Source organism: Lethenteron reissneri, chromosome 26 (genome assembly GCF_015708825.2).
Source record: "Lethenteron reissneri isolate LAM-NWPU_2019-01 chromosome 26, ASM1570882v1, whole genome shotgun sequence".
Lineage (NCBI taxonomy): Eukaryota > Metazoa > Chordata > Hyperoartia > Petromyzontiformes > Petromyzontidae > Lethenteron > Lethenteron reissneri.
In genome coordinates this window covers 17,424,014-17,449,099 of record NC_083804.1, presented here as the reverse complement: position 1 = coordinate 17,449,099, position 25,086 = coordinate 17,424,014, and the positions used below count along the sequence as shown (strand labels likewise).

The window sequence follows — 25,086 nt, the reverse complement described above, 5'->3', positions numbered from 1 at the left end:
CAGTAAATTGCATCTCACAATTTTTAAGGAAGCACAGATAAGCTGGAAGGAGCCCAAGCTCTGTAATGATCTATATATTTAGATATTTGCAGCCAATTTATAATAATTTCTACGTGTTGCGTAGTTTTCTGAGTTTGCGCAGTTTGCGGAGTTTGCGCAGTTTTCTGAGTTTTCTGAGTTTGCGGAGTTTGTGGAGTTTTTGGAATTTGCGTAGTTTGCGAAATGCTTCAAGGGTCGGGATCGAACCAGGAGGTCTCCTGTGCCACGGGGAGATTCAGCGATGGGGACGGGAGCAAGCTGCCCAAGAACGTCTTTGCGGGGGGCGGGGATGATTAACAAAATCACGGTATTGTTAAATTCTATCCCGAGCAGGTGGAACAGATCTCGATCTGTTCCACCCGCTCGCTATTGAAAAACTTCCTTTGTGGCCCAAAATAATGTAACCATTAACTGGTGCTGGTTGGTACCAGCACGAAGGAGAGTTATGGTCAGACACGAATGTGTATAAACAAGTCAGGGTTTACATCACCTTTTCTTCGTGCGCAATGACTTGGATGTGCCTTGAAATGTCTGCATTGCAAGTCTCCTCAGAAATCTCCTCTGTTTCATAGATGCATCGCAGTAAGGCCTTTAGGCACTCATCCCGCGGTTGTCCTGTGAATTTCTGAAGCACATCATCTGCAGTTCAATATAAATACCATACGTCTCCAGCAATGCATTGTCATTCGTGACCGATTTACCAAAGATAGAATACCCTGAAAAAGAGATTCTTAGCTCAATGGGCCTTACCCTAAATAAACTGAGATGCCATGGGGCACAAGATAGATTTCCTAGTGTAATGTGCTGTACTACAAGAATCGTCTGACCTCTGTGATTACTAACAAGGGTTTTGCCACCAAGTACTAAGTCATGTTTTGCAGAGGGGTCAAATTATTATTTCCCTCATTAAAATACAAATCAATTTATAACATTTTTGACATGCGTTTTTCTGGATTTTGTTGTTGTTATTCTGTCTCTCACTGTTCAAATAAACCTACCATTAAAATTATAGACTGATCATTTCTTTGTTAGTGGGCAAACGTACAAAATCAGCAGGGGATCAAATACTTTTTTCCCTCACTGTATATGTATGTTCAACTGCTTTCGCACCGTACGTAGCCAACCGTGCTAATCGGAGGTGCGGGGGAAGAGACAACAAACTAAACACAAAAAGCTGTTCTAGAGAAATGAGTTTTCAATGTAGATGTTAAAGTGCATCGCTAACAGCGGCTTCCTAATATCGGAGGGGAAGAGCGTTCCAGACTGTCGCCGTTGGCTTACCTGCAGTATTCCCAAAGCTCGCTCAAACAGCTTCTTGTTGCTGACTTTCAGGTCCACCATGAAGTTGTGGAGCACCTTTCCCTTGGCCACATGGGCGCCCGTGCTGGCGGCATTCAGGATCCACTTTGTGCTAAGCTCCCAGTGGAATATCTGGAGAACACGTTATCGTTTACTACTCTCGCTATCGGCATCACCGTCTTCATGATCAACAATTTAATTGCCTTCAGGAATATCAATGATATTATCAACTTCTTTATTGCATACTGAAAGCTGGTGCCGAGCTTCGTGGTGGTAACTGAACCATTCAACTGGATATAGCAAAACATGTAATCAATCTTTATTTTATGTGCCAATATTGCCCTCAATAAAGTAGGCATCAGTGCACATTACAACAGAATGGAAATTGTACAAGGGGCGTAGAGCAGCATGAATTAAAAATAAACATGTGACGCCCTCGGTCGCTAACACTGACTTAGCAAAGGTAATGTTCTTGCCTGCCCCTACTGGCAATCTGTGAAAAAGAGCTTTATAGCTCATCAGATTCCTTCAGAAAATAAATATCCAGATTCTGATCAATTGCAACCACACGCAAAGTAAAGTGCAACCATGAAACGTTTGTGTACCTTCAAGTAATGATCCATCTTGTGTGAACTGTTTGTAGGCCATGTTACTTTCACGATTGTAGCAAACAGACTCTCCAGTTCTCCCTGCAGAGAAAACCCTACATTAGTGGGTACCATTCACTCATTATTGGGTGGCATATATATGACAAGCACTCTATGTGGTAGATACAGCAAGGGCAGATCTTTGAGGTCACGTGTCTACTGAGAATGGCGGAGGATAGAAAGCATTGCCACGGTGATGTGGTGGCATTAGTGGCTTTGAGCATGAAGACATCTTGATTTTGTGGTCGAGGAGGCTGGGTGGCTCAAAAGGTTAACACCGTACTCTTTGATTTTTTTCGGTAATGTCACGTAGGTTAAAAGAAAACAAATAAATTAAATCACGACGTTTCGGAGGAAACACAAGCTTCCGTCTTCAGGTGAAACCGTCACAGCACGCTTGCTGTATCAAGTAAAGAGAAGTCCCAAGTGACACGACCTTATATACTAGTTAAGGGGGGAGGAGCCAGGATAGGTCCGGGAGAGGAGTTGCTGTGAGATGGTCAGTACGGCTGCTGGAACTGAGCCTTTGTAATGTAGATGGCAGAAGTAGATAAGCAAGCTAGGATTAAGCTGCCTTTTGTTATGCTGCTGGGTGGGTAAAATTCAAAGCAGGCCACCAGCATGTGAAAAAAGAAGCTAAACATGATAAAACAAAACTGGCTGTCCATCAGTAAACTGCACATTGCTGACCGCATTCAATTGGGACTTATCTTTACTTGATACGGCAATTTTGCTGTGACGGTTTCACCTGAAGACGGAAGCTTGTGTTGCCTCCGAAACGTCGTGATTTAATTTATTTGTTTTCTTTTAACCTACGTGACTTTACCGAAAAAACCAAAGAGTATGAATCCTTGCAGTCACGAAAGCTTCAAATCTAGGGTTAACACCGTGTCGGAGACATGAAGCCGGCACCACTGTTTGTGTCATGGGTTCAGCTGCCCATGATTAAAACTGGTTTTTAAAAGTATGGTCGCAGCTGAGTCAGAAGAACAATACATACAACATTACATTTATTTATTCTTTTTTATAATCAAGACTGCTTATTCTAGTTCTGAGAATTAAATAAAAACGTTGGTTTGATTGATATACGGTAATTGCTCTGCATAGAGCATATGGAAAATAAGGCATTTTGATGGAACTTCAGAAGTAGATTTGAAGCTTTCGTGACTGCAAGGATTCATATTCTTAGGTTTTTTCGGTAAAGTCACGTAGGTAAAAAATTAAAATTAATAAAAGTTAAATAAAAATAAAAATCACGACATTTTGGAGGCAACACAAGCTTTTTACCTACGTGACTTTACCGAAAAAACCTAAGAATATACTTCAGAAGTAGTTCTGTGATGTAATCATCCGGCATCTTTCTCTGACATCGCATGTTTACTACTAACTGCAATATTTCCAAATAGACATGATTCTTAGTTTGCTGACATAATTCTGATAGCACAGTTATAATTTTGCGTTGCTCACTGCCCACAGTTCCAAATAAAAATGTGTGCAGCTCAGGAAAATATGACGTCAAGAAGATGATTGGAATATTATTCGGAGAATAAAAATACAACAAAGGAAATTAAATTAAACAAAATGTTGTGTTGACGCTTACCGTTAGATGTTTCTCACTTGATGCATGAACGATGGCTGAGATGTGTGGAGAGCGGGCGCGGATCGTCTCTGCGAAGCACCGTACTTCCAGCTGATCGTCTGTGCGCACACACAAAAGGAATTTTGTGTGGTGCCTGGGGGTCCGAGCCGGCACCGCCAAGATCCTGGGTACGAATCAGGGTTTCAGCCGCGCGTTAATTCACCTGGGTTCTCATGGTTACCAAGTTGATGACCTGAGTCAGGCCACCAATCACTGCACCCAAAAATAAACAAGTATAACCCGTAAAAACAAAGTTTTTCACTATAAATCCTTTATATGCGTGGTGGCTAGAGTCCTCTCGTCCTCTGGCTTGAGATGGCTGCCACCTATGGGTCAGATGATTGCATTGCACCATTAAGCAATTGGTAAATAAATATAATATTTTTGTCCTAAAAAGTGTAAAATTTTGGGAAAAAAATTTCACGAACATTAATTGTCACGCACAACGAGTCTGTGTGGAAAATGTCAGCTCGATTGGATCATGGGAAGTGGATTAAAAAACGACCGAAAGATTTGCACGGTCGTAAGCAAGTAAGCGAACTTAATATAAAGGATTTAAAAATATCACTGTATATTTAGTTTTGCTCAATTAGGCTAAATTCTATGTATAAGTTGAAAATGTTAGTTTGACTTTTGATTGACATATGATGAACAATATTTGCACTACATTAAAATATCTTAATATAATCTGAAGGCGACTTAAAAACAAATTATAGTTCAACGAAGTGGCTTATCATGTGGAAATGTATAGCAGCCAAATACTCAAAATGCATGTTTCTTTAGGTGAAAATGTAACTCCATTGGTATGTTTAACACGTAGGCTTTTGCGACCGATATTATTAATAATAAAGGTTTTTGGGTTAGATCGTGTAAGTATAAATGTGTTGTAACTTTCCAACCATACCGGTGGGCTGAAGTAGTAACTAATTGGCGCGTTTTTTTAACGTGACAACCCTTACTGGCTGTGTGGTGGAGGGTTACGATACATTTATACTTACGCGATCTAACCCAAAAACCTTTATTATGAATCAATTTATACGGACTGCTGGAAGGTTATTGCCCAATAGTTTCCTTTTATAAATCGCGTAAAAAAGTTTTAGTGTCGTGTATCATTGCAACTTGATAGCACTTAAGCACATGATTGGTGTCATTAAGATCTCATTTAAATAACACAATTACAAATATACAGAAATTGGCTTGTGAGAGATGCTTCATTCAGGCATATAGTCATGTTAAAAGACAAACCATCGCCAGTGAAGATAAGGATCACTGTGTCCCGATCAGTCAAGCACGGTAAGATGTTCTTCTTGAAGTCCTCATGAGAAAGGCAAAACTGTTGACCCTAAACACAAAGTTGTCACATGGTTAAGGCCCTGTCAAGACTGTTTTACATGGGAAGCAGCACTGCCCGCGCATTTGCATGAGGTACACGGCTGGGTTGGAGGGTGTTTGGGAGGCGTGACGTCGGCGCGGTGCATGAACCCGGCTCAACACTGTGGGATGCGGGCCACGTCATCACGCAGATGTGCGCTGTGACGTCACCACAGCGCACCTGCGATTTGGATTTAAACCTCTCCACGCAGTGCAGGTTGTTGAAGCGGCGTAGAGCCCAAGACCAATTCCGATATCACTCGCTACGGATGTTAGCCGGAACCAGGAATCGTACTCGGGTGGCTTTTAACCATTGCGCCAACACCGCTCCAGTTACAAAAAATACTCTATTTGTTCAATAATGTCTCTTAGACGTGAGCCAAACACAATACTTGTACCTTAGATGAGACGTCACCCTCCTTGATTCCCAGCGTTTGGTAACCCCCATGGAGAAAAGCACGCACGTCATTGATGTCTTCAAAAGGAAACACAGACAGGACAATGCACATCACTTGTTGTAATAAGGACCTGCATGTATAGTTTGTATCGCATTAGCTGTATTACCGCCCTATTACCGACCCACCCGGAATGTGCCCAAGTAATACACACATCTCACTCGAATTAAAAGTGAAATGAGCAAATTAGACGTAGAATGACATCAGGAAATCAATGAATCCGAGATTTTTAACGTGCCATATTCAGCAAATATGTTACACGGAAGTGCCAAAGGCAGTGCAGGTGCAGTGACGTGGGTGTTCATGCGGTGGCGGTGAACGTGTCTGACCGGCTCCGAAGGTCGGTGGACACTCGCTGGCGTCTATCATCGCCACGATGCCCAACGTCCCCCAACCCAGGTAGTACAGGTGCCCAGCTTGCTGTAAGCTGTGAATGAGGTATCAAGAGCCTTGACCAAGTGAGACGATCATATTGTGATGATTCAAATTTAGGAAGTTTAGGATCAACATTGCAACGGCCCAAAAGTGTTAATGTTCACGCAATACTAGTTTAAGTTCATATTCTTGGCTCTTTCGGTAAAGTCACGTAGAAGGGAAAGCTTTAACTCAAAAAAATTGTTTAAGTTCATTTTATTTATTTACACGGACGATCACTTTTAGCCAGTTTTCTGGCTATTTCCACAAGGGACATCCGGGGTGCGTGAGCACAGCGACAACAAAACAAAACCAAAAACAGCAGTGTTGCAGCTTGACTCAAGCTTGACTCAATTTATCACTCGGCCTTAAGAGTTGCATTGAACTGCCCATTTAGGACCCACCACTACATTGGATCAAACTTAACATATCTTAATGATCGACGGCTTGTGCATCAGATCTTATTTATTCACGATGTACTTACAAAACAAATCAGCAGGATTTCCTCACTGTTTCGAAGAACAAATGTGACCTAAGGTCTTCGCTCATTTACCAGCATCACATTCCTTATTGCCGTACAAATACTGGAGGAAGGGCCTTTGCTATTGATGCCCCCAGGGTCTGGAATGGTATCGTCAATAAACTGCAACTTGGAACACTACCTGTGAGATCTTCACTAAAAACTGATCTTGAGTTTTGATTATAGTGTGCTTATCTTTAAAGGTGCATTGAAATGTTTTGATACTCCTACTGATACTCCTGCTGTTATGGAGTGACTCATGCTGCCAGCTATGGCTACAAAGTTTGGTCGTATATGTTATGTATATCGTTTATTGTTAAATTGTTTGTTGCGGTTGCACCCAATTCAAGAACCGCAAGGCTCACAGGGCTATACCTAATAAATGAACTGAAATGAACTGAACCCACATGCCAATTTTCAAGTTTGTTGCATGGCAGGAAGTATGCTAAACATTTCGAACAAACACACATATTCACAAATTTCCCTTTAATTTTTATAGATTGTGTCACTTGACTTCCTGCCATGTGCTCTCCCCTCGAACCATGAAGGCCTTCCTTTGTCATCCTCCTCGTACACTGTACTGTATACCGTACGTTGAAATTTTGCACTGTACGTAGCCAACCGTGCTCATGGGAAGTGCGAGGGAAGAACAAACTAAACACAAAAATCAGTTCGAAAGAAATGCGTTTTCAATCTAGATTTAAAGGTGCACAGCTCCAGTGGTTTCCTAATATCAAAAAGAAGAGCATTCCAGACGGCCGCAGACGTTCATCTGAAAGTGCGTGCTGCGGTGGCCATTTTTGTTCGATGGATAGTCAAAATCCACTGTGAGGATGACCGCAGTTTGTGATAGTGTATGCTACTTGACGAGATAAATATAGCTTCTCGTCTGTGGTTTCCCAAGAAAACGTGCGCCCCGATTTTCTCCAGCGTCTTGTAGACGAAGTCGCATTGAGATGCAATACGAAGACTACAATTTTCGTTGTACATTTAAATGACACTATTGAGTGGGAGGTAGAATCTGTAGTTCACCTTGTTCCACATCTGTGCACCAGTTCAGCGATGCTTGGGCTGCAGGCGTAGGTGATCTTGTGCACCGCCTCATAGGACAGCAGGCACTCGCGAACACAGCTGCACACGCGGTCACACAATACCGTCACCGTGTTAGTGTACAACTTTCTTCTTCTTTCGTCTTGGCAGGGAGTAAATCGACGTTCATGTCGAGGTTGGTGAGTGAGCCAGTGGACAGCTCCAGGATGAGTAGCCCGACAGAATAAACAGTGGCCCTCGGTTTTACAATGCCATCGATAAACGATATTTCGATTAACGATCCGCCTCCCATAGGGTCCCATTATTTTTATTAACGAGACATTTTCGATTAACGATTTATTTACGATATCACATGGCCGCTAATTTTGGCCAATTGGAGTGCTCCGAAGTGCACTCGGCAGACCTCAGCCAATCAGCGAAGCCCTTCAATAAGCGTCAAGAGCAACTAGCTGCTCAAAAGAAAGCTGTCTCTGGCGTGGACCAATCAGTTTCAAGGACAATGCATATATTATCAGAGTATGTATTTTGTTTGCATTCTCACCACAAGTATGGTGGTTAATGCAGACATCATTCCTTGTAAAAATGTTTCAGTTATGTTGCCAAAAAAAAGGGGAAAAACCTATTCTTATAGCCTAAGGTAATATTTGTTTTATTGTATGCTCTATCTATTAATTATTTATCCATGTTTGTATTAGTATAGATTATTTAACATGTTTTATAACGTTTATTTATTAAAATTGCGTGCTTAAATAGTTACACTGTTTTTAGGGTGAAAAAAGTTAACTTCTGCTCGCCTTGGCACAAATTAATCCTTTAACAAGTATTTCCTACATTCGATTTACGATTATTTCAATTAACGATGATTTTCGTGGAACCAATTAATATCGTTAACGAGGGACAATTGCACATGAAAATACTTCCCAGAAAGTGTGCAGCATCGACCTAAGCCTGCTGAAAGTTAACGCCAGCAAAGCCATGGACTTGCAGGGGTTCATTTGAGGACACTGACCTCAAAGAATGTTTAACAATTTGCACTACTGCCGGGCTAAAAAAGGCTGCGTGTACCAATATGTGCGCGTGCATTCATATTTAATTGCGTTTTAAGAGCAAACAAATTGGAGGAACATGACATTGATATCTAGGAAAGCACTCTTGACTCCTGCATGTCAATATGCTTTAAGTAGAAGACATGAGGAAGACACTCGAGCTACGCACTTTTAAATCAAGATAAAAAATATAATTCCTTTAGAATTGCTTTTGTGTTTAGTTTGTTGACCTTCCTCCGCACCTCCGATTAGCATGGTTGGTTGAAAGAATGTCAACGTACATTCATACATGAGCTATGATTACACAGGCACTTTCGTGTGAAGTGGCGGTGCCGTGGTGACCATACTGTGAACCCAGAGGCCCGAGTTTGATTCTCAGTCAATGCCACTCAATGGCGAGTTATTTCTGAACCACTCCAAGGCCCTACTCTTACCAACCACCGAACGGTCAAGCAACACCCATGCTCAATACAGCACGGGGAAGACCTTCGTACAGCAGTGGATTGACAATCCGAGGAAAATTAAACCACCTGTATCCTTCATATGTGACATCTTTACACATTATATATTGCGTAGATATGAGTGTGTAATCGATATTGTATAAATCCCCATAATTTTTATATGATTGCATTCATAAAATGCACCACCTTAACAGGCAAAAATTATGGGCAATGGCCTTTCTTCAGAGGAGCAGACAGAGACGATGGCCACATTGGGTGACCGCTCTTTCACCACACGTCACCATGTTGGTCACAGCGCGGATTGATGAAGAGGCCAGCCCAGAAATGGTTTAGATATCAATCGCCACTGATGTTAGCCGTGTTAACATCATCGGTCGCTGGGTTCTCCGTTCCACTCTGGGACAAACATGAGCCCACGACATCTTTTAATATTATAAAGGAAGTCAATTGGCGAACGTGACTTGTACATTTCTCCCAATGCGTTTGCAGTTTTCATATAATCCCCAATCATATTACTTTATTGGAAAAAATTGGCGCCCTTGTATCCGTCAGTCAAAGGCTCAGGAGCTGTGTCAATTGCGTCCCATGTGCGGACACTGACTTTCGTGAGTTTTGTATGAAGTCGCACCTGGGTGAGACCGCAACGCCGGTGTTTAGAGCCGTGTGTGCGGCCAGGAAAACCGTTTCTAAGACGACCTTGGTCGCACTTCCTCCTTTCATGCGAGTGGAGCCAGTCAGAGCCTCCGCCTGTCACACGCCAAACATTTCAAACAGTTCCTTAGCGCAGCGTAGAGCTGTTAAGTGCAAGAGTCTACAGTTATTGGCATATAGGGGTCGAGGTTACAAAACTCCACCGTGGGAATTTAATATCATATTTCGATATGTATTATTCAAAAAACATGTATTTTGTGAATTTTTACGTGTCAATTATTACTTATATGCAAGGAGGTTGGCAGAATATGATGTGAGACATTTATACTGTGAAAGTGGCATCAAGCTCAAGCTGTTTTTCATGTTACACAGCAATCCCTCGCCAACCGCGGGGGTTAGGTTCCTGAAAAAGGTCACGGTAAGCAAAACCGCGGTTGGTAAAGCACAGGACATATGGGAAATAAGGGGGTTAGGGGAACCACAGCAGCGGTCAGACTCGTCATTGCTTAACTAAGTTGCCTGTTTCTTCACTAAACACGAATGAAATCCAGTGCATTGCACAATAACATAATACAATTTGAAATAAACATACAATTTACTTTGCATACCTTTAATATTAACGCGGACGATGACATGATGGGGGGAAGGGCTGATTAGAAGGAGGGGGGCTCAGTCCACAACAACTCGCTTCGGGTTCATGATTAAGGACAAAATTAGCCCTTTTACGGAATAGGAAGAACAAATTAAATAGCGTTAGCGGTAAAGTGCGTCTTTAGGTCGTAAGATGTACGGAGGCTCCCACTACAGGCTATGCGGGAGGACGTGTGGCACAGTTTGGCGCCAGCTATGAGAGCGCGGTCGTGTCGCTACAGTTCTCTGCGGTGAATACAATGTCTTTAGATCAGGGGTCGGGAACCTTTTTGACTGGGAGAGCCATAAAAGCCAAATATTTCTAAATATATTTCATTGACAGCCATATAGTATTTTTAACGTATAATAAATTAAACATGTCTTACTTTTAATGCGACTTCTGGTCACGGGACCCGTGACCCGAGAAATTTTATCTTCAAAACTAATTTCTGTTTACTTTAAAATGACACAGTATTATTAAGCAATATCACAAGTATTTTAAAATCAGTTCCAAACTGATTTTATTTTTTATAATTTTTTTTTTCAACTCAAAATTGTCTGGGAGCCATATGCCGTCACCGGAAGAGCCATATATGGCTCGCGAGCCATAGGTTCCCGACCGCTGCTTTAGATCAACAGCAATAAAGCCCCTAAATAAAATTAACGCTAACCGCTTGCACGTAGCGGGGTGGCGCTGTGGCGCAGACAACCACGGCACCTGCCAAAGTTGCAACAGGACGTAATGCTGTAACGCAATGACGTCATTGCTGTAACGCAATGCCGTCATTGCTGTAACGCAATGACGTAATACGGATGTCGCGTGACTTCCTTAACACCGTGTCTACTCGCAGAGACTCACATTTTCAGGCCGTGATTGGTAAATTGTTATACAAATAATAAACCATGTATAATAATTGGTTGGACCAGATGACAACCCATGTGAGACTAGGCTCTAAGGAAAGCTGTCTCGGGTGTGGACCAATCAACTTCAAGGACAGTGCACATTATCAGAGTTATGTTCTTTTGTTTGTATTATGACTGCTGGTATTGCGGTCTATGCAAACATGACTCCTTGTAAAAAGGTGTCAGTTTTGTTGCCAGATAGAAGGGTAAAAAAACAATTATATTTTTACTGGCAAATGAGGTTCCCATAGGTGTCAGTTTTGTTACCAGATAGAAGGGTAAAAATACAATTATATTTTTACTGGCAAATGAGGTTCCCATAGTGTAGAAACCATGTATACATGAAACCGCGGTTGGCAAGGGATTCGTGTATAGCATCATAATTGTGTCACGGGTTCAGAAGGCACCCTTTAAACCACTTCAGCCAAGGCAGCATCTCACCACATGAGAGATCAACTGAGCAAAATTACAGGGCTACTGTAGTCACTTCAATGGACCTCTCTTACACAGCACTGAGCAATGCCCCTTCAAACCCTGCAGCCAGCTATAGCTACAGGGTTTGGTGGTGCATGTTGTTTACGTCGTTTATTGTGAAAATTCCGTCACAGTTCCTATGATCACTGTTTCATTGCTTTCATGGCTTTATTTTGGTGATTTCGAAAAGTTTTTTGGTTTGGCCATGTTTGTTGTAGTACGGAGTTAGACTGATGGCCTGAATCTAAGTTGTTTTGTGGTTGTTGTTGTTGTTGTTTGACTTGCATCCCACTGGTATTTTTGCACACAGCGTTGGTGTATGGTGCTTTTTTAGCAATATTTTGCTGTCTTGGATTTTCTGTTTGCACTTAGTCACATAGTCACTTTAAGATGTTTTCTTGTTCATGTTTTTGTTTATTGAGATTGCACCCGATTCAAGAGCCGAATGGCTCACAGGGCTATACCTAATAAATTAACTTGAATGCTCTCAGTGCAGGGTTATACTCCCAATGTATACATTTTAATCCTGAGAGCTGTATGCGTGTGAATTAAATGTGTGCGTGCAGTGCCTTTAATGTAATCCAGCACTTTGCAGGCAATGGTTTAAGGATCAGGTTTGTGGAACTTCCAGACCCATGGCAGTAGAGCAATTAGATTGAACCCATCTGTGCGGAGGTTTGAGTGTTATTGTGTCATTCATGCAGTTTTCTTCAGTTACCTTAGTTTCCACCCACACGCCAAATTGAAATTGTTCAAACATCCCAACGCAGAACCTTTAAAAAAATAACTATTCAGACTAAGAGGCTTTCCTCGATAAATACGGGACATTGTATGTACAAATCGAGTATAACACTAAATTGACTGACATACGATGGTGTTTTTTTTATACAGCCATTGGAGATTGGGCTGAGACTACCAGTTTACTGTTACAGACTGCCCCAATTCTAAAAAAAAGAAAAATAAACTTTTTATTCTACCAGGTAAAGCGCACTGAGCTATATAGCTCTTTTTCAGACGTGACCTGGCCACAAATGATAGCTCAACCAAGTGACTTATGTGGAAATTGATAGCAGCCAAACACTCTAAACACATGTTGATTCTAAATGTTGAGAAGAAAAAAACGGAGGACCCGGAGAAAAGTCCACACGACCGTATATCCGACCGCACAAAATATGCACTTGAGACTTCATTTTCTGCAGACACAACAAATAATTTATGCTGATAGATTTGTACTTAATAAATGAACGTTTTCATATTTTTAATATCCTGTTTTCAAAATGTTTTGGTAACATCTCACTTGCCTACGGTCACATTTTCCACCCGTCTACAGCGATGTAGATCCCGCAAGTCATCGAAATGATGACTATGTCCAGCAAAAAGGGGAAGAATTATAAAATATTAAAATGCATTTTTTGTGGGGTGGAAACCAAGTAAAATAAATAGACTTCATCTCAGAATTTTAAAAAACTCCAAACTGCCTTGTCTGCCAACAGTATCTTCATCATGGAGTTCCTCATGGGCATTATACACTATGGTTCTGTTTTTCTTGGAAGACCAATACCTGAATAATACATTTCAGATATTTTATTCTATCTTTTTCTTGCCCAGTTTGATTCCAGTTGCATTAGACGTCATGTCTTCAGATGAAATGTCCATCTGGAATTCACGCAGAGTGATGCATCACTCCGTGTTATAGAATGGCTCGTGAAAGATATCACATAACTACTTCTGAAGGGATTCAACTGACCTCTTATTCACACTCGGGGTCTCTGCAATTTCACACATGCCGTACTCTAGAGAGTTGTTGGTCCCGTGGGAGTCATCATGTCATGCAAGTTTGCCAAGTTAAGCGAAACACGAAATCTTGATGGGTTTTTTTGTGCAATTGTTATTGACCAAGTGGTGACCACTTGGTCAATAATTATCGTTTGCAGCTGAAACCCACAAATTAACTGAGTGGTCTCGCCTCTCGAGTCACTTGACCACTTCGATACATTTGACTATTTACTGGAAATAATTACTGAGTCTACGGTGACTTGTGAAAGTGCCCACCACAGGAGGGACTCACCCCGACCAATGGGTTGAGAAGGAAGGAGGTGGTCGTTGAGATGCTTCTTGAGTGAATCCTTTCTGCCACCTGTGCAAAACTTGAGTGCCAGCCCTCCACCTTGGCTGTCCTGAGCACAACACCGACAGGACGCGCTCAGAATTAAACTCACTCTGAAATTTCTTACATAACCTGACATTTTTGGCAAAACAACCATAGAATTAATCGTATAAATGAGACATCACGATTGGTCTCCTTTGTATCATGTGTTTGAGTGCTGAATACTTGGGGATGTAAGGATTCATTTATTAAAATATCATCTTTAACCAAAGATATATGCAGCGAATCATGTACAGAAGAATCGAGATTTGATGAAAAAAAAACATTTTGTGTAATTGAGGCTTTACCCAGCGAACAAGACTGTACAAACAAGATGGAACGTGCAGATAATATAATGGAGACAGTACAAGCAAGACAAATGTTTTAAATCAAATTGAAATACAGATTCTTTTTTTTATGTCGGGGTAAGATGTTATGATTCCAGCATAGAATATTAGTACTTACACTCATGATACAAACACCACATTAACATGTGATTTGTATATTTAAATGTTGTAATAGTTTAGCACACTAGTTTACCTAGAAAATCCTGAGTCTCGTGACTTAAATATATTTGGCTTATGGAAACCCTGCAGCCACTATACATTTTACACACACTGTTGATTTCACAGGTTATACTGCACTTGAAAAAAAAATTCAGTGAGTGACTCATCATCCCTGATTGTCATAAACTCACGAAGGGGTCAATCATCAGAGCCTTACTGTTTTATCTTTATATAAATCGGTTACACATGTGATGTGAGTGTCGTCCCGCAAAGGGCTAACACCTAAAAAATAAGTTTACATTTCTTGTAATAATTTAGTGCTGACGTTTAAATCAAGAGACAGATGAGACAGAGTATCTTTATCAAGCGAATCCGGGGTCCAAATAAATACATCAGACAGCTGTTGTAAAATTTACACTCGGTGCTAAGGCTAGCTTGGTGTTATTCCTTGAAACACCTGCGTAGATTGTTCACGTGTAGATGTGTGTGTGTGAGTTGTGTGCGTGGGGAGCGATAATGTAGCGGTTAGCGCACTGCGCTACGAACCCAGAAACCCGTGTTCGATTCCTGCTCAACACCAGTGACGATTATCTGAACTGGCCATGGGCATCCCCTAGGTCGACTCAGCCTCAAATAAGTACCTGGTGTGGTGTGTTAACATTGCCACTGGTATTGACCACCCACCCTCTCGTGTGCCGTGCCAGCCTTCATAGGTGCTCGCGAACAGCACTTGCCCCAACAGTCTGTTCAGGCTATACAGGGAATCTTTTTCTTTGTGTGTGTTCTCACCGTGCCAGACTGAGAGGGTTGAACCCTAACAGCACTGCTGTGAAGCGACCTGGATCCGCCAGACACATGTCCAACTGTCCAGCTACAAAGGGAGCCTGAGAATGGGGAAGGGTCATAGGTCATCTTTCCAGAACCTGCCATACACTTTCTGTGCGTGAGCTCGTAGGCTGTAGGTTCAGTAGTGGTATGTGTAGCAGTGAAGCCATGTTTTCGGTGGAAGTACGATGCAGCCTTTCATCAATTAGCATTGATTCTTAGGTTCGTGATTCACGCGCAGAATCATGTGATGGAAGTGATATTTTTGTATTAGTGTATGTTGCATGTAATTGCTTCAAGTGACCAGTGCAGAGAATAGAGCTGGTATCGTTCACCACAACGTTCAACAATTAATCTAGTCTTCAATCTAATTATGGCCCTGAATCGTGACAATCTGTCAAATCTCCGGAGAGGGAGATATGAATTGTTCCACAAGTACACGTTAACAAGATTGGATGTTACTGTATATCGGTGACTACGTTATGTTTGCTCATCCCCACGGTGCTATAAATCACACAGCCACACTTAGACTAATTCCAAATGTATATTATATTATGTTTAGTTACATTATTATTTAATATTGAGTGTCATACATTTTCAAAGGGTGTTATGCTTTTATTGAGAATACATCTGAAACCCTCATCTCCCTTTTTAAAACAGCTCTGATCTCACTGGGCTTGTAAAGTAATTGGTGGTGAATAAGGAGACATCTGTCAATGTTAAGTACAAGGGGACATCACTTGTGACCTCAGACAAGAGAACAACAATGCACTTCTTCAGGAAGTGGCTATGGGTTTGCTTGCATGTGCACAAAGGCTGTGTGCTTTTTACACATGTTTGCGTGTTGTTTCAAACTCATGGTTTTTCTAGTCTACACTATTATTCTCTATTATTTACATATTAGGATTATTTAGGATATTAGCAACAAATAAAAATGGTGCAGCCTCACTTTGTGCAGTAGAGAATCTATGAAAATTTAGAGAAATCAAACAGATGTTTAACAGTTCTGCCAGCTAGACTCAGTGCTGCTTCAAAGTGTATTCCAGTATTAAGAAATGCACTGTTTAACTGCATGCCTATTCAGGTAATCACATATTGTTTAACTAGGATTAACCCAACCGATAATATATACTGAATATTTTCAGATTAACATAAGCCATGATAATTTATAGAATTACATTCACCTCCATCCGATCTTCATGCCTGATAGGCACACAGTGATGACATCATCTTGCTCTATTTAACACCAGAGGCAGGAAGACTTCAAACCTTACTAATTGGCTGTGTCGGGTGGTGGTGGATTAACAACACATTTATATTTACGCGATCTAACAAAAAAAACATTATTAAGAATAATATTGGTCGAGAAATCTTACGTGTTAAACTAAGTTAGGCACAACTTTGTGGCTTAATGGTGGGACTCCGTTTTCGCTCACCGACAACCCGCACGTAATGCCTATGAAGAGGATCATCTTCTTATCCATTGTGACCTACATTAGAAAGGGAGGAAAAATCATCCAAAGCCAGATTCCCACCGCACGCATCTGCGTCGTGATTTGCCCCCATTGTCGGTAACTGGAGACATATGGACACATTTTTTTTTACTGAAAAATCCATAAAATATCACATTGCCCAACAAGAGAATCTGGCTCGAGCCGTGCAAGTGTATGGTGTGAAATATTAAATTTAAAATATTCCAAGATGCACGAGGATAATCATACAGGAAGACTTTTGCTACAAAACAAATTTTAATAATAACCTCGGCGTGATGCTATAATCCATGCTATAATCCATGCTCCAGCAATTTATAGTACGGCACTATTTTGCGACAGAAAACAAACTCTTTCCCATTCCCAAGGATATGTTCCCTCTCACTTGCTTAGAAGGACAAACCACACAATTTAGCAGAGAAACCGGTGAGCGAAAGCAACATGACGTCCCAAGAGGTGAACGAAGAAGGGGCATGAGATGTAAAAGGAAGACAGCCCACGAAGGTCACGTGTCAAAACTGTGCAACAGCTCAGGAAAACTGGCAGGAGATGAGGGCAAGATGTGATGACATTAATAGAACCAGCAGTAATTACCTCTTCGCAATAAAAAAAAGAGAATGTCGCCTTACATAAGCTGCTGCAGTAAGCCACCGTTTGCCAACCCAGTCCGTTTATAGGGTCACCCTGAATACCTCTCTCAGCTGCTGTATTCCAAGCTCGGGCTGGTCTTCCTGGGCCTCTTGAGATGTCATCAACGCCCTGTGGGCATATAGAGGGCATTTACAGGACGTGACAATTCGGCTTGTACTGGGTGTCAGCTCTGTGATTTAGATTCGTTATACTCTAACAATTCACTCCCTCGGACCCCCACCCCACGAAATTGGGTGAATTATTGTCGTAATTCGATTAAAGTATCAATGATTTTTACATCTTTTTAATCGTCTCATTTGTGCTATTTCATTTATATTGCTTCGTCTCACTGGGCTCTCGCTTGAGTAACGTTCATGTGTGTGTGTGTACAGTACACGTGAATATATGCGTATATAAATGCCCATCTTTAAGATGGACTCTGCATGCACACCGCGTTGACACGCACAAGTGCTGTTCATGCATCACGGCCCATACTTATCTCCACCCGCAATTACGTGGGTGTAGCACGGGGAGCGTCCACAGTCCTGCAGCAGTTTGTTGAAAGATTTCTACGGTAAACAGTGCACACACATGGCAGTAAATTAAACTAATGGCAGCAGAACTTATGGATAAAAAAAAAAATCAAATAGTCAATTTTATCCCAATTGTGCCAATGGTGTTATGGTCACGTGCGTAGAATCCATTCAGAGCTCTCGCATAGGGCAGCTGTCTTATTGAAAAGGGCCATGGTAGCGGATACATCAAAGTTCAAAGTTCATTTATTAGGTATAGCCCTATTATTAGATATATACATATCACTAGTCTTGAGATCTCTTCAAGTTACCTCTGATTCACACGTGCTCTTCTGCAGAATAATATTCGTTGCTTGACAGTCAATGCTCACAGCTGTAATTTAGCCACATTGAGATACTGAGTGCAGAACCAATCAAATAAAAGCAGTTTTAAAGTCATTCTGACCAGCTAAATAGAGCAACACTTGATTGTGTTCATAAGAGTATGAACACTTGATGAACCTAGTTGAATCACAGGCAGCTGCCTCGACGATTTCAGTTTATAGTGTTACATTTTTAATTTGTTTAGGTAGTTCATAATGTGTATTCCCATGTTAATTCAATCGTGGCTTGCTCTCGGTACAGATATTTTTGTCGAGACTACGGAATTTTAATGCAATAAGTGCAAAGTCAATTTGACTGTCGCAATTCGGCATGTAACAGGTCACATCCTCCCTTCGAGCAGTTCGACGAATAGTCACCATTCGGAGTCACAGTCTGATTTAATAATGCAGTACGGTAATTTTTGTTCTAATTTTACCATCTCGACAATTGTATTTTATTCTACAGTTTTGATTGCTAATTTATCATACATGTAACATGAACATATAACTTGATTGGATGCAGAAAGAGCATAGCAATCTATTTTAAATATTCACTGCATCATTATTTGTCCAGTGGCAATGCTGATGCATATCGTGGAGTTTAATCGTAATTAAAGATACATTTAAAATATACTTACAAAACTATGCATAATTAAATCTTGACTTAAAGCTTTCATGACTGCAGGAATTCATATTCTTTGGGTCTTTCGGTAAAGTCACGTAGATAGGTTCAAAGAAAATAACAAAAAATAACAAAAAACTACATTTCGATCGCTTGTGTTGTGATCGAAACGTCGTAGTTTTTTGTTATTTTCTTTGAACCTATCTAAGTGACTTTACCGAAAGACCCGAGGACTAGGCATAATTAAAGGACTTAACCTGGCTGAAAGGTATTTTATGATTGTGTGCTATTTTGATATACAGCACCATCATGCACTGCTCATCTGTAAAGTCCTAAAGTAGAAGTAGCGGCTGCAATTAGACATACCGCAAGAAGAAACGCCAGTCTTCCCGATGTCCCACATCCACTCAGCACGATCGCATTGTTCTCCGGGTTCTGAGAACCAAGCCATGTACAATCGATACACTGTCAGTTTTCAAAATAATACAATACACTGTACATTCATAGTCTAGCACGTGAAAATGAATTCACACACAGGTCTACAGGACACACATGCACTTACTTGGCAGACCTAATGAATTGTAATAGCCTTTGTCTTGCAATTTGTTGAATATTTCTAGATTTGAAGCTTTCGTGACTGCAAGGATTCATATTCTAAGGTTTTCGGTAAAGTCACGTAGGTAAATAATTAAAATAAAAGTAAAACCGTCACAGCACGATAGCTGTATCAAGTAAGTTACTTGATACAGCTATCGTGCTGTGACGGTTCCACCTGAAGACGGAAGCTTGTGTTGCCTCCGAAACGTCGTGATTTTTATTTTGTTGAATATTGTCCGAACATGAAAAGGCCCAATTTCTTAAACTGCATTTGTGTATGATGGGTTACTTTTGAATGAAATACTTTTTTAGGAGCCTTAGAACTCAATCAAAATAACTGCACATGGTGTACCTGAATAACATTAATATTTAAAGTATTGATAAACACTTCCGATAACAGCGTGGGCAATTTCAAAAAACAATGATCGCGTCATTTATTTCTCGAGGGAAATCCTCATTGAGTCTTAAGGCTTTTTTAGAAGGGTACTGCATTGGGATGTTTGCCCAATTTCCCTTTAAGTTGAAAACCCACACATAAGAGGTCCACTTTCTTTTCTGCCATCTCCTCTCTTTGCATACAAAGTATACAAATCGATGCATCATTTCACAACCTAAAAAAGTTGATATTCAAATGTCAACAAAGAATATATGACAAACGTATGTTATTGCCTTTGTGCCATATTAAACTTGCACATATTCTCTGTATTTTCAATGTGGCTTTTAATGGGAGTCCTTACCTCGAGTATGCGTTTTGCTTGTGCAGCCACATCGCTCATTAACCTTATTGTGGACTCACCAAATAATGTCTATAAAGGAAAGAATAATGAATGGTTGAATTAGGACTTCATTGGTATTTAGTATTTTTACTTCACCTTGCATTGAACGCAAACAACTTCATATCCCATACAACCTAATCACACACACACACGGGATGCCTTTACACATGATAGACATAGAAACTTTGCAGAGGTTGGCAAACTACCTTCTGTAACAAAAACAACTCTACAATGACAATGTGCGTGAAAGAAAAAAAGAGGCGACGTTTCTAGCAATGGCCCCTTCACAGCATATAGAGGCCAGAGAAGAAACAGAGTGGATAACCTTCTCTGTAGCCTCCTATGACCTGCAAAATCCATCAACCCCACTTCTAAAGCGAGATGAGCCATGGGCTGTGTTGCTTCCGAAACGTAGTGAATTTTTTATTTTGTTCTATTTTACTTTTATTAATTTAATTTTTTTTACCTACGTGACTTTACCGAAAAAACCTAAGAATACGTGAATTCTCTGTTACTGTATATTCGATCACATTACAGTGGTAATGATGCTATGAGGTTGTTCTTTAATTGTGCTTGTAAACCACAGCTAACAAAGCCTATTTTTTATATTTACATAAAATTAAAGGGTATACATTTTCAAAAGGATGCATTTAAATTTTGAACTATTATTTATTTTAATTATGTAGTCTTTCTAAAAATAAACATGTTAATTTCACCGGAATGTGAATGCACGCACTTTGTACAATAAGTCCAGCTGGATCAAAGCCTCTGAATAGATATGAACAAAATACACTTATTCGTTGCCCAGATGAATCAACACCATTGTGACGTTATCCTCTGACCATGCATAAAGTAGTAATGTGTTTCTAAATGTTGCACAAAACACATTTTCTAAAATAGGGCTTTTCATTCTCAATTATCTAAATGTTTGTTTTGGATTGGTCCACAACTATGAAGTCACTGGAAAGTGAAAATAATTCTACGCCCTCATTTCCTTTAATGGCAAGAGCGATGGCGCGTGGTATCAGCAAATGTCACTTTTGTTAGCAAAGCACGAAGACATGTTAAGTTAAAAATGCTATTACAGTATATATAATTATAATAAATGTAAAGATGCAAAAATCCACCCAAAAAGGTCTGTAATTTCCCTTAAAAGTCTGAAATTTTAAAATCCAAAATTGCATCTCATACAAAGTGTTGTGCACACAAGTTATTGTCACAGGGGTAACCACAAATGTTAGCACCATGTGTTTTTCAGCCGCTGTTGCTTTGTCATCTCGTTGGAATATCTCTAAATCGCACTCCTGAAGAAGCTGGACAAGCTGGGATGGCGAGGCAGTGTCCATGCCATGGGTAAGTGGATTTGCCCTCTCTGTGTGTGGCACCAAATCTTCAAGTGCTGCCATCTCCCCACAGATTCTGCTATCCAGACAGACATCTCAGAATAGAACATGCGCCACACACAAACGAACTGCAAATACGTAAAACAAACTTGAATACAGGTTTAGTGTGGCAGTCAATTAATCAAGAGTTTGCAATGTGTGAAGAGCATGCAACTGACGCACGACTGCATATTAATATACTGTACAATCATCGTAAAAGCTTTAAGCTAATAAACTTGCTCACTTAATTGCAGGTGTAAGGGCCGCCACTACAGAGGAGTTCTAGATGGTAATTTTAGTCCACGGTAATGTAATATATGTATAGTATTTTAAAAAGCAACAATGACACAACATTCATAGAATACACTCTGCCCAACTTACATTTTCAATAAAACTGGAGTGTATTCGTTTTTATCTGAATGACTTTTTTATGTGGAAATAACTGTATTTGCTTTTGCAACATGCATTGACTTTCATGGCTATGCTGATATATACATGTATAGTGCATGATATGCTCCATTGAATTTTTGAGTATTATCCATCGAAAATGGTTTAAATGAGACTGACATTACATTTTGTGACGATCAACATTTTTACGAACATCTCCATTCCCAGTTTCACTGGGTCACACGACTGTAATATAATTGAACAAAGCAAGATTTTTATTCAATGTTCACCAATAGCTTGAACCAATTTATATTCGGAATCATTTCTTGATTTAAAATGCATTGAAATATTTTCACTCAACCACGTTATGTATGCCGATGATCTGGTAATTGTTGCTCATTCAGAGGAGGAGTTGGAGACGCTGCTGCTGAACCTAGATCTTGCCACTAAGAGGTGGTACCTTACCATCAGCCCCACCAAAACTAAGCACCTGCCTGGGTATTTTGTACCATCGGATACTCCGCCCCCACAACTCCCAATCGGTGATAGGGCAGTTGTGGAGAGAGCGGAGAGTTTCCCATACCTGGGCAGTGTGCTCATGACCGGCTCCGGTTGAACAGTAGAGGTCTCACTCCGAATCAGCGTAACGCTGTGTGGAAGCTACCTGGTCTGTCGCTCAGCACGAAGCTTCAGGTCATTCCCTCCCTTCTCTACGCTTGCGAAACATGGACCCCACCTAATGGAACATCTTCACCGGTTAGAAATCTTTAGGCTGACCTGCCTACGATCCATCCTGGGTTTAACCAGGCTGGGTTGTGTGAAGAGCTCACAAATCCTTGAAAGATCTGGACAAAGTCCCATCGGTGAGCTCCTCCGGCAGACAAAGCTGCGTTGGCTGGGTCATGTAGCCCGCATGCCCAGCCACCGCATGCCTAAACAGCTTTTGTTCGGCCGCATAGAGGGGGCTAAATGGGCGCGGCACCGGCTAGAGAAGAGATGGAGTGACGTGGTACAGGAGGACGTGGAGCTGAGTGGACTTGCCGATGATCGGCCTCTGTAGAGGAGGCTCGTGAAGGACGCTGCTACTGGGCAGTTGGAGGCAGTCGCCCTCCAACAACAACAGAAGGCGGAGGAGAGACGCTCACAACAACGAGCGGAGCGCCGGGTGGCTAAAGCACAGCAAGTTGGCACAGTGGGGGCAAAGGTGGTGCATCAGCCACTCATCTCGGTCATCTCAGTCAGTCGACCCGTGGCACCTGGGTCTGCCCCTTGACCTGCCAGCGGGCGTTTGACACTTCACGTGGCCTCAACGTGCACGTAGCCTGGCACAAGCGCCGTGATGACGTCACTGCCACTTAGTGGTGAATGGCGGTTGTTGTTGTTGTTCATGTGTCTATGTTGATGGGGATCGTTGGTGTAGCGGTTATTGTGGCGCAGCCCTTTCAACCCGGCGTCCCGAGTTCAATTCCCGATTATCTGAACCGGTCCCTGGGCCCCCCCTCGGTCGACTCAGCCTCAAATGAGTACCTGGTTTAGCGGTGTGTAGTAAACATCGCCGCTGGGGCGTGGTGCTGGCCACCCACCCCCTCGTATGCCACGGTGCCGGCCCTTCACAGGTGCTCGCTCACGGCACTTGCCCCGACAGTCTGTTAGAGGCTACACGGGGGGTCTTTGTCTTTGTCGATGCGTCCTGAGTTGGCGGCGAACGAGTGTGTCGATGTGTTCACATGTACACCCACGTGTACGCTTCGGTGTGTTAACGTGTCGCGGAGAACAGCGAGTGCGTCTCTGTTAATGCGCGTGTGTGTGTGCGCACACACACAGTGCCTGTCATGCGCGTCAACGTCTGCATTGTGCCACTGTGTCTCGATGTCAAGAGGGTCGTGTTCATGTGTTTCGCAGGGTACACACATGAACGTCGACGTGAATGCGTAATGTGTGTGTGTGTGTTCATGTGGGTACAAATATGTGCATGTACCGTCAAGACGACCCCCAAGGCACGCACGCACACACACCTGCGGTCTTTGAGCCTCACGCTCCACGTGCTGAGACGTCACGGGGAAATTCCCCCCACAAACCACCCCCCCCCCTCCGCCAGTTTCCACCGCCCCGTCTATAGTACGTCTGTAGTTTTTGTACAAACAGAATAACGTAACCGCAAGCGGAAGAACGCCAGACATTTCTGGTCCTCTTCGTTCGGAAACGCGAACCTCTTTGTCACAGTTCAACGGGAAACTGTTTGTGTTGAAAACGAAAAAGGGGAATGCTGCTAACCCCTTGACAAATTGCCCACGCGGTTTCCCCATGTGCCAGTCTTAGAGCCATTGTGATCGTGATCGATGCGCTTGTGCAGTTCATCGCTGAATGTGGATGGGGGGGGGGGACTGGATCATAACAGACGCAATTTTAACCAAACAACAGGTGAAGCTAAGAGGGACGGTAACAGTGAGAAAAGATTAACAATCAGCTTGATGTTTGTGATTAGAATTTAAACTTGCCAAAATGTGATCTGTGCCATCTGTATGTGATAGAGTGTTGCCCCTTTGCACGCTGTGCGTTTTCTCCTGGTGCTCCGGTTTCATCCCACATGTAAAACAATCATTAACTGGCTGGAAACATCTTAATAAATAGACAACCGCAGAGCTTGGGCAATTGTTAGCGCCTGCTCGCCCACTGACTGCCTTGCTGCCTGTCGTTGTGGTTCCTCCTCGTGCCTATTGGTCGTTCTCTCTCTTCGAGAGTGATAAAATAGTGTGCGGCACGTTACAAGTACAAACATAGCACTATATTTGGAATTAAAAGTAGCTACTTGTATACTGTACTCTTCAAAACAATACTTGAGAAAAGTTTGATTCCTGGATGATTTTTTTACTAATGTATAGAGATCTTCATACAATTCCCCCAGCAATTTTAAATTCTACTTGGCGAGACTTTCATCCAGTAGTGGATAGATCGTGGTTGATGAAGACAGTATAGTACAATCATACTTCACATTTAAATCACCATGGTTGGGCGGAATGCCTCCATTCGATTTAGCGTCACAGAATGCCACCACTATCTTCTCCAACGTGGTGATTTGCTGCCTTCTAGTGGACTATTGAGACATCGTATATAAGTGACTATCTGTACTACCCGGGGACATGGATCCACCACGCCCGGCCGCTTTTGTCTCCGCAGTGGCGATGTTCACACACAACACCAGTTACTCGTTTGAGGCTGAGTCGACCTAGG

The 25,086-nt window shown here is 41.8% G+C and overlaps 1 protein-coding gene across 10 annotated transcripts in view; it reads right to left on the bottom strand.

Annotated features, from left to right (window-relative positions):
* GCKR (glucokinase regulator) overlaps nucleotides 1-24,884 on the bottom strand; it is a 28,362-nt gene extending 3,478 nt beyond the window's left edge. Inside the window, exons 1-18 of one of the 10 annotated variants that reach the window (XM_061560292.1) lie at nucleotides 24,859-24,884; nucleotides 21,331-21,505; nucleotides 20,048-20,116; nucleotides 19,080-19,148; nucleotides 17,692-17,765; nucleotides 17,259-17,325; nucleotides 16,513-16,566; nucleotides 15,041-15,135; nucleotides 13,668-13,776; nucleotides 9,570-9,688; nucleotides 7,417-7,515; nucleotides 5,780-5,877; nucleotides 5,394-5,470; nucleotides 4,870-4,966; nucleotides 3,586-3,683; nucleotides 1,944-2,027; nucleotides 1,321-1,470; nucleotides 530-664 (exon numbers count right to left, since the gene is read on the bottom strand). In XM_061560292.1, coding sequence (XP_061416276.1) covers nucleotides 530-664; nucleotides 1,321-1,470; nucleotides 1,944-2,027; nucleotides 3,586-3,683; nucleotides 4,870-4,966; nucleotides 5,394-5,470; nucleotides 5,780-5,877; nucleotides 7,417-7,515; nucleotides 9,570-9,688; nucleotides 13,668-13,776; nucleotides 15,041-15,135; nucleotides 16,513-16,566; nucleotides 17,259-17,325; nucleotides 17,692-17,765; nucleotides 19,080-19,148; nucleotides 20,048-20,116; nucleotides 21,331-21,492 — 1,656 coding nt within the window. In that variant the 5' untranslated portion in view covers nucleotides 21,493-21,505; nucleotides 24,859-24,884. Of the gene's footprint in view, nucleotides 1-529; nucleotides 665-1,320; nucleotides 1,471-1,943; nucleotides 2,028-3,585; nucleotides 3,684-4,869; nucleotides 4,967-5,393; nucleotides 5,471-5,779; nucleotides 5,878-7,416; nucleotides 7,516-9,569; nucleotides 9,689-13,667; nucleotides 13,777-15,040; nucleotides 15,136-16,512; nucleotides 16,567-17,258; nucleotides 17,326-17,691; nucleotides 17,766-18,040; nucleotides 18,103-19,079; nucleotides 19,149-20,047; nucleotides 20,117-20,182; nucleotides 20,221-21,330; nucleotides 21,506-23,382; nucleotides 23,903-24,858 lie in introns of those variants that run through there. The other 9 variants (XM_061560289.1, XM_061560291.1, XM_061560290.1 and 6 more) reach the window with 9 other exon arrangements.
* Between the last annotated feature and the right edge of the window lie 202 nt (nucleotides 24,885-25,086).